The 12,474-nt window shown below is 43.6% G+C and overlaps 1 protein-coding gene across 5 annotated transcripts; it reads left to right on the top strand.

Annotated features, from left to right (window-relative positions):
* Positions 1–300: 300 nt before the first annotated feature.
* Positions 301–12,323, top strand: plekhg7 (pleckstrin homology domain containing, family G (with RhoGef domain) member 7). 5 transcript variants are annotated; one of them, XM_068722878.1, is made up of 17 exons: positions 301–679; positions 1,222–1,969; positions 2,838–2,860; positions 5,259–5,377; positions 6,174–6,211; positions 6,597–6,698; positions 7,174–7,323; positions 7,585–7,680; positions 8,444–8,542; positions 9,119–9,232; positions 9,611–9,785; positions 10,747–10,862; positions 11,160–11,303; positions 11,408–11,425; positions 11,541–11,694; positions 11,843–11,940; positions 12,047–12,323. In XM_068722878.1, exons 2-17 carry the CDS (start codon positions 1,340–1,342, stop codon positions 12,155–12,157), a joined length of 2,187 nt encoding a protein of 728 aa, XP_068578979.1. In that variant the 5' UTR covers positions 301–679; positions 1,222–1,339; the 3' UTR covers positions 12,158–12,323. The 5 variants fall into 5 exon arrangements, with proteins under 5 accessions (XP_068578979.1, XP_068578981.1, XP_068578980.1 ...); XM_068722879.1 differs by having other exon boundaries at positions 303–679; positions 5,259–5,362; positions 11,160–11,247; positions 11,346–11,425; XM_068722877.1 differs by having other exon boundaries at positions 304–679; positions 1,225–1,969; positions 11,160–11,247; positions 11,346–11,425.
* Positions 12,324–12,474: the final 151 nt, after the last annotated feature.

Raw genomic sequence — 12,474 nt, 5'->3', positions numbered from 1 at the left:
GTTGTCAGTCCTGACGTGCATGTGTGTGTGTGTGTGTGTGTGTGTGTGTGTGTGTGTGTGTGTGTGTGTGTGTGTGTGTGTGTGTGTGTGTGTGTGTGTGTCAATGTATAGCAATAACTATTATTATAATACAACCCAAAATCAGCACCTGCAACAGACAACCAAAATGCACAGGGACATCTAGTGTATGGGAGGAGGGTCGCCTACAGAGGAGGGGGGGAGAGCGAGAGAGCGAGAGAGAGAGAGAGAGAGAGAGAGAGAGAGAGAGAGAGTATTGATGTTCCCATGCAGTCAGTGCAGTCGCACCTTTCCACCAGCTCCGGACAATGAACCGCTCCCCTCCCTCCTCCGCCACTCCGCACTGCACAGACCTGTTTCCTCACTCTTGTGTTCTGTCAGAAAACTGAACACCGTCGGACTTTCTCCTTCTGAAATCTGCGCGCTCTATATAGAGTCTACTCAGTTTCCTCCGACATCAGCAGGACTCTCTCTCTCCCCCCCCCTCTCTCTCTCTTTCTCTCCCCTCTCTCTCGCTTTCGCTCTCTCTCTCTCTCTCTCTCTCTCTCTCTCTCTCTCTCTCTCTCTCTCTCTCTCTCTCTCTCTCTCTCTCTCTCTCTCTCTGCCGGTCACACTTCACTTCACCGCCATTCGTTCAAGTCGTCGCGAGGCGCCGGTGGATGTAAGTAAACCTGACTTTTTAAATGTTAACGAGCTTCTTTCACACAGGCGATATCCAGCGCAGTTTAATACCGCTGTATACTGTCCTCATACATTCTTTCTTTTTTTATATATCTTTGTTGCCTCGTGGATGTGCCGAGTTAACAGCTCGCGCGACTTTGAATAAACAATGTCACTAACCCAATATGGTGTTAATAACACAGACAGTGTGGTATCTTCAGCTACCAAAGGAGACTATCTATATCAGTGTAGAAACAGTGGAACAGACCATAGTCTGAGGCAGGAGGCATGTCATAAGTTGCATGGCTGCTTTCAGTTCCTTGTGTCTCACATCACATTGTCAAGACTTATATTGACAAACTATGCAGTTATCCTACTCTGTTACCTTGTTTCACACGCACATGTACTGTAGATGTGTTAATGCTTACTAAACTATGTACTTTAACTTTTGAAGGATACTTTACTGCCAACTGACCATTTTCAACCCAGTTCAAATCCCCTTTCAGAAGAGAAAGTATTGACACATGTTCTACTTTCCCCCAGAAGCTTGAGAGGTGAACGGTTTGAACGGTGCTGGAATGCAACAGGATTATCATCTGACCTTAACTCAGACCACTAGATCACACGTTCTCTGCTGCACTACAATGCCTGTGAGGTTATAATGTCTTCGCTGCAGCACGTTATTCTACAGGAGAAGGACCAGGATGTTGAGAAGAAGCTGGACTGGAGTTACATCGAGTGGGTTGAAAATGAAGTCGTCACCACAGGTGTGGCGAATGCACAGACCCAAACGGACTGGGGGCCTTTTCAGCACAAGGAGTGTCAGACCAGCAGCCCGATCATAATGCACATAGACCTCACACGGACACACTCCAAGCTGAGACATTCCCTCCTGGGGGACACTGACGGCCTGGTGGCCCCTTTCATCCAGTTTGACCGGCAGGCCCCAGCCCGCATCTCCACGTCTCCTACGTTGAGGAGAATGAGGAGCACCAGACGCCCTCTGATGGATACCCGGGATCCTGTCATGATGGGGAGCACTCAGGAGGAGCCGTCCCCCATGAACCCCCTGTCCCCAGTACACAGAGTCAAGTCTCCTCTGGCAGCGAGCACCCTCTCCGATGGAGAGATCTGTCAGGACCACCAGCCCATTTCATCCTCCGGCCGACAGAGAACCAGATCAAATAGATCAAAGACTTTAGACAACGGTATCGTTTCCACAAGACAAGAATGCCACAGTGCTCATCCTACGCTTATTAAAGATTTTGGATTCCCTGATAGCGGAGTGCAGGTGAGCTTTTACCAGTTGTCTGTGTGATGTTTTAAAATTTAAGCATGTGCGTTTGTAATAATTTGATTCTCTACTCATCACACAAACCTCTCCCCACATTCACCTCGGGTCATGTGCTTTAGTCTGGTTGAGGATTTTTTATCCAAAGCCCGTAAATGAAATGGTTACACATTCCTTCCTTGTGGAAATCTTCTCTCCCCTCATTCTTCCTCACCTCCTGCGGTGGTCACTCACAATGCGAGCTTTTGACAGCAAATGAATCAGCAGTTACATGCACTGACAGCTCTGACCAAGCCCACTGCCTGGAGAACCCTGGGAAGTGCTCTCCTTGGGCCCCTATTCACCGCAGTCAGCAGTCACCCAATAATGGAGGGGTCAGTGAGCGATAGAAAAAGATAATGGGGACATCTATTCATCAGCTCGTGGTATTCAACCGAGCACATTCTCAATAGAGTGCCGGCATTCTCCTCCAGATATCAGAGGCTTTTGAATCCAAGCGACCACTTAAAACACAGATTCAAATTTGAGCGTCTTCGAAAGTGATATAGCGGTGTCGTTAGCAGTGGGAGGTCATCGCACCCTCTATTTGATGTCGAGTGCTCAGTGCTCATGTGGCTTGTTAATAGTATAATAATTACAGCTTTGGAAACTTCATAGCATGAGGATATGAACATAAATGAGTGTGTAAAATTATCTGATCGAAGTGGTTTTGATAACATGCTGGAACTTCAAGAGCCTGATAATCATCAAGAAGTCGTTCATCATCTCAGTATATTTTACTGCAGTTTATGTTTTCCACAAATTTTGATGGAATTGTCACAAATTCAAGTTTTCTGTTCACTGATTCAGTGTTTTCCTCTGTTTGCAGGATATAGAGCATAATCACAGCAGGTAGGTGTACTTTGGACTGTTTGCAGGTTGTCTGTTTGCCCCGTCATCATGGCCAAAAAACACCAAGACTTCACTCTCAAGTTTGTGAGAACATGTTTGCATATCAGGAATGTGATAAAAACATTTCCTGTAACTGTTTTTTTTATACATCTCTAATTTCCATCTTTAACCACAGCTGCTTCTCTCTGCCAAAACGGTGTCAAATGATTTTCGCAACATGGACATTTGAGCTATTACATTCAGCACCGTGAGCGCCATGCTTTCTGTGCTCTCAGGACACTCGTGAGCGAGGATGGTTGGACCTTCGGTTTAAGGAGCCCATTGTTCATTCATTATCATTCATGTCTTTGTTATTGGAGCATAAGCTTGGTGGGTTAAGTTTTGAGAGTCCCATGGTTATGTATGGCCTAGACAAACCCTCATTAAGGCTGTTTTCTCTTACTGCCACCCACACCCCTCCTAATGAGCTGCCGGGCTCTTCCCCTCACTGGATAATTAGGCAGCTATTGTCCCTGTAATTGCACCCTGGCACTGTGCCTCTTACAGTGACCGGGCCCTGCGAGCCATTGGTTGGGACAGTTTTGTTTACGGGCATCATTTTTTCTCTTGTTGTGCGGGAACAAAACATCTATTTTCACAAGTGCTCTCAGTGGCAGAGAGGCTGACACAGGGAAAGCTTTCTGAGCGGTCTCAAAGCAACAAGATGTCATTGTGAGGATGCTGTGGAATGAACTGCAAGGAGGCACTGACCCGGTTTAGAGGAGTAATCGTGCCTTTCTTACTGTCCCATTATCCCCACGCATCCTGTACAGTGCTCAGGTGCTGCTGCTGACTATTGTCCGGCTAGCTGATTCAGCCCTGCCTGCCTATACATTGATCTGGAGAGGGAATTGTATCAGTTTACCGGGGAGAGCAATGAACAGTTGGTGCTTTCACTGTTCAACAAAAGTCTCCTGGAGGAAAAAAACGCACCAGTGTACTCCTGTTCAGTTGCAAACTAACTTCCCCTCATAGTGTACAGGTTGGAGTCATGGAGTCATGTGGCCTATTTGTGCTTTCAAGTTAGTCTCGTTTGCTTCTTGTGCCCAAATTCAGCTACTGTTTGAAGGGATATTATAAGCAATAAGAGGGAGTTATTTAAAGGAAGATAATTCAGTCTTAACAAAGCAGATTTTACATATAATAGTAGACAGAGATAAAGCAGTACCAGCATTGTTCCCCTTGCTTGTACTTCTGCTCCACTTCATTGTATAAACAGGGTCATTAGCCCTCATCTGTATGCCAGGCTTCCTCCTGGTCTGATCATGTCCTGATAATGTGTTGATGTAATGAAGGTGTGTTTAGAATCTACCACTGGATTCTACAACTCAGATTTTGTGTCATTATTTCTCCTTTGTCAGATCATTTAAAAACTGAACTCTAGACAAAGGCAAGACCCTGAAAACAGTTAGACGTGAAAGCGTAGCATGTTGACGCAGGTCAGTGACCAGCTGTCAATCAGTGTCAGCGGGCTGAAAGTGAACCGTTCCAAAACCAGCTCGTCTGGTTACCGTGCATCTTTTTCTGCTGACTGCAGCCATGTTGAATGACTGGAGACGTCTTGATAGCATTGGCACAGTTTGTATTGCGATTGTTTGAGTCAGACAGTCGGAATCAAGTTTAACTACATTTAGAATTGTTTTATTCGTGTAACAAATGTCGTCATGCCCTTCCAAGATATTTAGTGGGCACATTTACGATCAGCCTCACCGTCATAACATAATTCAATTACGCTTTTAGGGTGTTGATTAAGTGTTTTTGAATTTCAACACTTGAATGTTGATTTTACTTTCAGTAATCGCTGAAGTTCAACAACAGAGGATAAGTCAAAACGCTTGAGAGCAGTAGCTGTTTGAGCTTTGCCTGAGGCTAAAAGGCAGGTCTGTGTTTTTCCAGCCACAGCCATGCCTCGGTTACTTACTGTGAAAAGGAGACCGAGAGGATTATAACTGGCAAACTGACAGCTCACCTCCTTCCACACAACTAGGGTGATCCATTTATCAGCAGCTATCCTCACATAAGCCAGACACATAACACTTATCCTTTATAATTTCTTGCTACTCGCGTTAATCGGCTGTTTGCTGCACAATGCAGATGGTATTTCCGTGGTATTTCATCCATGTAAAATGACAAAAGGAATTTTGTTATTTCCTGTGGCTTTGCGCTAAGTCTATTCTCTTTGTGCTGTATGACATTTACAACAGAATAATAGTGGTTCTCGTAGCAGTGAATGTCAAAGGTCCAATGAAGCTGTTTTGAAAATGTGGAGCATTACTACCAGTTTTAATGTTAGCGTGTTTTGTCAGCCAAAAACAAAGTGGAACGCTAAAAGACTGACACCTGTTTACTGTTCCCTCAGGCTCCAGGAGAGGAGACGGAGCTCCGTGGTGGTCAGCTTGCCCGGATTGGATGTTTCACCAGGAGACCTTTTTGTGTCCAATGGAGCAGCTGACATATTAAACGGTTCAAACTTCTCTGGTAGAAGTCTTTATTGTATTACGTTATGTATATGTTTCAATGGTATCGTTTCTTTGTGAATCAAGTGGCTGATTTAACCCCGTCACTTAATTGACGCTCTCTCGTGTACCGATCGGTGTATCTTGCCGTCGGTCAACATGTTAATGGACCCGGTCCTTAAGAGCTAAATGAGCTATGATGCTTGGCAGTAACCCGTCCCTGCATGTTGTCACATTAATACAAGCAACATGTGAGCATCAAAGTTTGGTTGCTTCTCGTTCTCCATTAATGAAGGAAGTGGAAGTTCACTAAAGAGTTCCCGTTGTTATTTATTGGTTATGGTGCTTTTGTAAACTTCTCACAGTCTAGGTGTCGAGTCAAGAAGATTAGTAACCTGGTTTGACTTGGAAAAAAACAATAATAGTTGCTTTGAGTAAATGTTTGTCATCTTCACTCATGAGTTGAATTAAAGTTGTATAATGGAATGTCATGCTAGACTGTGTGTGTGTGTGTGTGTGTGTGTGTGTGTGTGTGTGTGTGTGTGTGTGTTCTGTGTGTGTTTGTGCTTCAAAGGATGCACATTACCAGTGTGTCTGTTTTTGATGCAAAACCACATATCATGCACAACACGTACACTATATGTTCTGTCGCTTTGTGAGTAATTCAACCTCTCATTTTTGTCAAAAAAGAAAGTCCACCACAGTTGTAACCCTAACACACTGATTTGTTTGTTTGATTCTAATCCCATCTGTTGCACAGCACACATTCTTGCTTGATCTTTTGTTCATAATCCTTTTTTTAATGTTTCTTTGTACAGATACGAAGAAGTCAAAGTGGCCCTTTAGGCGTAGTACGGTAGGTGTTTGTCTGTCAGTTGTTGTTGTTGTTGTTGTTGTGTGGCTGGTGCCAACGATGTGCTTGTGGTTTTGTTTGGATGCACTTTGTTTTAGCAGTGGGCAGTTGGTTTGGACATTGTTCTCTGACCCACTTCCCAAAGCAGATTAATGTGGTTCCTTTTATCCCTTCTGCCCCACACAGCTTTTGTAATTGTTCAACATTTTAAATGCAGAACCAAACTTGTCTGTTTTCGAATGTAGTTTTTCAACATTGTCACATGGAGAGATAATTGAACAGCTATGCAAACGTCCTTCTCCTTGATCAACGCACATCAATAACTGAATACCCTTTATTCAAAATTTGCTCAATATAATAACTTTGTGTCTTCTCCCTCACCTTTCAGACTAAAGGGAAGTCACAGACAGGCACAGCATCAGATATTGAAAAATATCTCTCGTCATCACAGATTCAAGACTGGAGAAACCCTGATCTTCAGAAGTATAAGGTGAGAAATGAGCACTGTCAGCAGCAAAGCCCTTAAGCATCTAGACTGTTTGTTATGTAAATCAGCATGTTGATTCTGTGCGGTGACATCTAACGCTAACAAAGTCAGAGTTTGAACGAAGAGTTCCAGATTTGCAGTCCAAATAGATCTCAGTGTTTAACAAGTGACTTCAAGCAACAGGATGGCAGTTTGAGGGAAGCTCCTGCACCATTCAGATGACGCAAGTTGTGCAAGAACCAGAATTTCTAGGCAGTTACCAGTCAGTGTGACCCTGCACGCGTATATAAACAAACACTGACATTCGTTTGAGTGAGTCAGGGTGGTGGAACTATACAGTGACAGAGTATGTAGCTTTTATACAATCACATTTTCTGAGGGATTCATAAAAAATGTCTAATTTTCCAGTTAAAGTCTTTCTTATTAGTTTTTTTTTTTTAAAGCCAAAGCATGGATTCGTCTTTCTGTCTGTGTGCAGGACTACTCTCTGGCCGAGTTTCTGCAGGACCAGTCTTCCCAGGTTAGCGCTGCCTCCGACCCTCAGGGCTTCAAGAGACAAGAGGCCATCTGGGAACTCTTCACCAGCGAATGTGTTTACTTCCTGGATCAGCTCATGGTTCTCAAAGAGGTGACTGTCCAACAAAGCCTCAGAATGCACACGCACATGTAAATGCACACTAACACAAACACACACACAATTAATCGACCAAACCCAAATGAAACCCAACGCCTGCTGCTTTGTGTGTTTTGTCTTGTCACCGTATTCCTGTCGGTGAGGTTCATGTCAGAGTCTCTTCGGGTTTTTCATTTTTTACAGAGTGAATTAGAAATTCAATGCCAGCACAACAGATGAGCGTATTCTCTGTCTGACTTCTTTTGTTGCTTTCAGGTGTTTTTGGCTACTCTCACAAACCTGCAGATGAGGAACTGCCTGGCTGATGTCGACTCCTGGAGGCTGTTTGCGAACCTCAATGAGCTTTGCCTGGTGAGACATGATGCAAATAAACAGCATGTGGCCTGTTATTTTCAGGTGTGTTATGTAAAGCATTACAAACAACAGCTCCTTTCATAGCATTATAATACCACTTGTTTGTTGTGCAGCGTCAAAAGGTGGAATAAACCAAATGTTAGCTCTTACTCTTGAAAAAGAAGCTCTAAATAAAAAGATGTATTGTTTATTTATGAAAGCTTTATCTAATCCGGAAAGCCTCTTTTTCAAGAGGCACCGATAGCAATGAGTGAGAGACAAACAACATAAGACAGAGAACACAAGATGCAGTATGTGACACAATCAGAATCACACAGAAAAATCATGAATGACATTTGTAATATGATAACAGCCTAAATAAAACGAGACAACCTAACAGCTGTCTTAAACACACCTGTAAAGAATCTAACGTCTTCATGCGTGACATAGTGTTCTTATTGTTGGCAAATGATTCATTAATTCATCCATCACTCATTCACCATGTCAGTTACAGTATGTCTCAGACACTTAATAGAGACGTTTTTTAATGGGGAATCAACTCACTTTTGTTAGTTTCCTTTAATTAACAAAACTGAAGTGTGTTGCGCCTTGTGCCATAGCATTCTCACGGTTACACTACAGTTACTGGTAAGACCTGTGTATTTCTTTGTGTCAAAGTTGCATTGTTTTATCTATAAGAAACAAAAGGTGTGGCACTTGAACGTGACCGAGGTACGACGGCTGTGCGGTGATACTTGACACTGAGTGTTTTCTGCTGCAGGTGAGCTTTGGTTTCCTGAACAACCTCCTCCGCGTCATCAAGGACACGTTGGAGATTACGGAGGGTGGCGGGCCCACCCTGCTAGAGCTGCTGAGCAAAGCAAGTGTCACTCACAAACACGCTGACTCTGCCTGCAGTCACTGCTCAGTTATTCGCTCAATTCTAAAACTCCACTGATTAGACGATGAAGACAAACTTGTCTAAATGTATGCTGGATACGTGTGCACAATATGCCAGAATTCAGGAATGCAAGAATGCGAACATACAGTACATTCAACTGGAGTGAAGCAGCACGTGATGTTAACGCATATAATATATTAATATATTTCAGAATAAAATATCAATAATAGGAAATCACATTTCAGTTTCCTTCACAGAGCTCACACTTTTTGTGACACTGATCTACACAATAATCAAGATCAGCAATACTAGTTTAATATTTTGTTCTTTGTTAATCATTTTTGCTCCAAAGATCAAGTAAAATAATAGAAACCTCTTCATCTCACTGTTAAATAATGCATGACAAGAAGAAGCTGGAGAATATATCTCACACACAGGGTCATTTTTGTAAATCTTGTACGCCTTTTTATGATCTGTTTATCTGCAGCTTAATGGCTGATGTGACCAGACAGTCTGCACCCTGATGTTTGTATAACTCTCCTATCTGTTTGGCAGGCTTTCCAGGAGAGCTTATGTCACTGCCTGCAGAAGTACTGCCTCAACTACTCCACAGCTCTGCTTTATCTGGACAGCCTGAAGCCCAGAGAGGACTTTGGATCTTACGTGAAGGTACCGAGGGCAGCCAAATTGTGTGTGCGTGTCAGAGCGGTGGCGAGGACACTATGTACTGTTAACAACGCGGCAGGCAGAGCTGTAAAAACGTATCAGAGAGAACACGCAGCAACATCGCAGCCTAAACAGTGAACAACCAGTTCGGTGTCACCAAGGCCTGCAAAGGAGGGGAATGTGACCATTTGTCTACTGTGTAACCTTCTCAGTCATCACGCTCATGTGTTTTTTAGGCTTGTATTTTGGTCTTAAATATCACACTCTTTTCACTGCCCACCCCGTGACCACTCTTGAGCCCATCTGACCTTGTTCTTTTTCCCACCGACAGCCCTCCTCTCACCCTGTCCTCTCTCTTTCTCCCCCTTTTTTTCTCCCCAGTGGTGTGAGAGGAATGAACAGTGCCGGAGGCTGCAACTACGTGACCTGTTGGTGGCGCCGTTGCAGAGGCTCACCCGATACCCTCTTTTGTTGCGGAACATCGAGAAGAGATGCCAGAGGGAGGAGGAGGCCGAGGGCCTGCAGGTTATAACGGAGCAAGTGGACACATCGATATGTGAGAACCCTGAACTACTTGTTAAAAAATGCATCACTACAAACTCTTATTTACATAAAACAGTGATGTTATTTACCACCTGAGCATTTCAGCACTGCCTTATCAGCAGATTCTCACTGACTGTGTAAGCACAGTGTAGGGTGGTGTGTCAGTTAAACTCTTTTCACCCGCTGAACATTCCTCTGAGCTTCAAGTGTCACACGTCTCATTTATGTCATTCAGCTGCTCACGACTTGTGTGTTTCATCATTCGGGTGTTTTGACGAGCAAAGTAAAGTACAAGAAGCTTGTTAAGCAGATGTAGGTAGTTTATCCGTGTCAAGCGAACAGACCAGCTTGCTTTTGAGCAAACAGGCTACATGTTTTGGACAGCAGCCAGGAGCCCTGACCGTTTGTTCTTCAAAGCATGCCTCTGTCTGCAGACCTGTTGTGGCGGTTCACTCTGTAACTAGATGGACAGGCTGTGGGAAATGTGTTGCAGCACTGCACCTCAATTTGCATTTTTATTGGATTGAACAAATAACTGAACAAAAAACGAACGGCGTTGGCTCACAAATTCTTAACTGCATACTTTCATATAACCATTACAAAAGCACGGCAGAGCAGCACAGGTGACATGGCTAACATGTGTAGGCCAATGTCCTCTGGGTGTGTGTGATATTTACTGTAAAAGCTTAGGAGTGGTGTAATCTCTCACGACACGGTTACGCCCATATTCGGCAGGCAACCATCACTACACAGGAAAACACAAGATAATAAAGTAGCACTCAAGAACAACTTATCTGTCATTTGAAAGAAAATCTGTTATTAATGTGACTTTAGTACATCATTTTTTTTTAAATACTTAACAATTTCATCCTAAAACTATGTAGTGATAGTTTTTAGGGAGAAATTCAGGGGTCAGAGTTGTTTTTCTTCAGTTTCTGTCCGTCTTGATTGAAAGGATGCCTCTCTGCTTCCAGGTGATTTAGAGGGAAAGGTGAAATGGCTGGATAACTACCAGAAGGTGAAACAGCTGAGAGATGCTGTGGTGTGGCTGCCTGTATGGGAGAGAGACAAGCGTGCCGTCGTCCCTGAGGTCTGTCTGGTTATCTGTGTGTTTGTGTGTATATATTTATATTTGTGCATGTGTGTGTTTATGAGAGCTTTTGTTGACAGACCACCAACACTTCATCTTCCAATAGTTTTGTGTGTAGATAGGATAGTCCAATCTTTTATCTTGATATCAGATATCATGAAAAGCAAAGAAAACTATTCACATTTTACACTGTGGTGTGTCATTAGCTGTATTAGCAGCTCAGCTCTGTCAGTATTGGTCCACGTGCCACAAGGCCAAAATGTTTTCCTCTTACCTGACTGACTGCTTCTCTTTCAGAATCTGAAACATCTCTTAAAGGCTGTCACTCTGGAGAATCTCATTTCTCACAGAAGCCTGCTGCATGAAGGGAAGGTGGTGCTCACAGGTGTGCACAGCTGGAAGAGCTCCAACACATTTCACATGCTCAGTGCTCCGACTAAAGTAAGAAAAATCTCACCCCATCTTTCTATGGTTCATCACCAGAGAACACAAAGCTGATCAATGTTTACCTGTTCCTGTTTGACGAATTCCTGCTGATCACAAAGATAAAGAGAAACAAGAAGGTATGTCACTCTGTTGTCGTGTTCTCAGTGGGACTTGGACCACGACAGACATTCAGTGTAAGGCTGTCCAGGAGCTTCATAACTTCTTCACACTGTGTCCTGTCTTCCTGTGTAGCGGTCTATTGGTCCAGAACAAAATCCTCTCAGGATGCCACAGAACCAGGAGCTAGATCAGCTCCTGAAGGACGGATGCACCTTCACGGTTCTGGACCAACCCGTCTCTCTGGACCGACTCCAGCTCAAGAACATCGATCAGCTCAATGCTTCTGGTAATACAGCATTCTTTCATGTTGATTTCACTGGGTTTCGAGCATCAAGGATATGTTGAGAGCACACAGTAGAATTGAAAGTCATGCTGGGTCTTGAAAAACAAGTTGATGTCAATGGAAGAATTGCAATTTTGTGCTTTTTTTGTAGCATCGGGGCTGCCTCATTCCTTCATAATCATGCACCAGAACCGCTACCAGCAATGCATCGGTGCATTCATCCTGCAAGCTGCGTCAGAGTCTGCCAAGGTATCACTTCAACTGTGAATTTCTGTGACAAGACTAGACAACTAACTGCTGGATAATGAACTTTATTTTTCTCTTTCTGAACACCGTCTCGTGTGTCTTTCTGCAGAGAGTGTGGATGACAAAGATAGAGGGCGCTGTCACGGCGCTGCTGAAGCTGGACTCTCAGCAGCCTCGAGTCAAGAGCTCCTCCCTGTGGCTGGAGTCTTCACAGATATGACGAGAAACAGCACTAGAAGCCCTCTGAAATGTCTCTACTGTATATGTGCACTTCACTGTCTCCTGACATCTTGTAAATAAATGTACTAGCACTAGGATCATTTTGTAAAATTAATGTTTGCCTTTAAGGCAGCTGCTGCGGTAGTGTACAATAAATATCTAATTTAGTAAAAGTTGTTCTCTAGTGGCTTTTTTTATTTATAGGAACACATTTATTCTGATATCAATTTCACTTTTCAAAAATCAATTTCACCTCAAGATCCATGAGCTGGTTTTGAGCTTTTGATCATATCACATGCTCTTCATCGGCAGATGGAG

The sequence above is a fragment of the Cebidichthys violaceus genome, unplaced genomic scaffold, assembly GCF_023349555.1.
Source record: "Cebidichthys violaceus isolate CVI_PGR_0920_01 unplaced genomic scaffold, fCebVio1.0.p SCAF_3, whole genome shotgun sequence".
NCBI lineage: Eukaryota > Metazoa > Chordata > Actinopteri > Perciformes > Stichaeidae > Cebidichthys > Cebidichthys violaceus.
The sequence above is the reverse complement of the archived record's forward strand: the minus strand, read 5'-3'. Positions and strand labels throughout refer to the sequence as shown.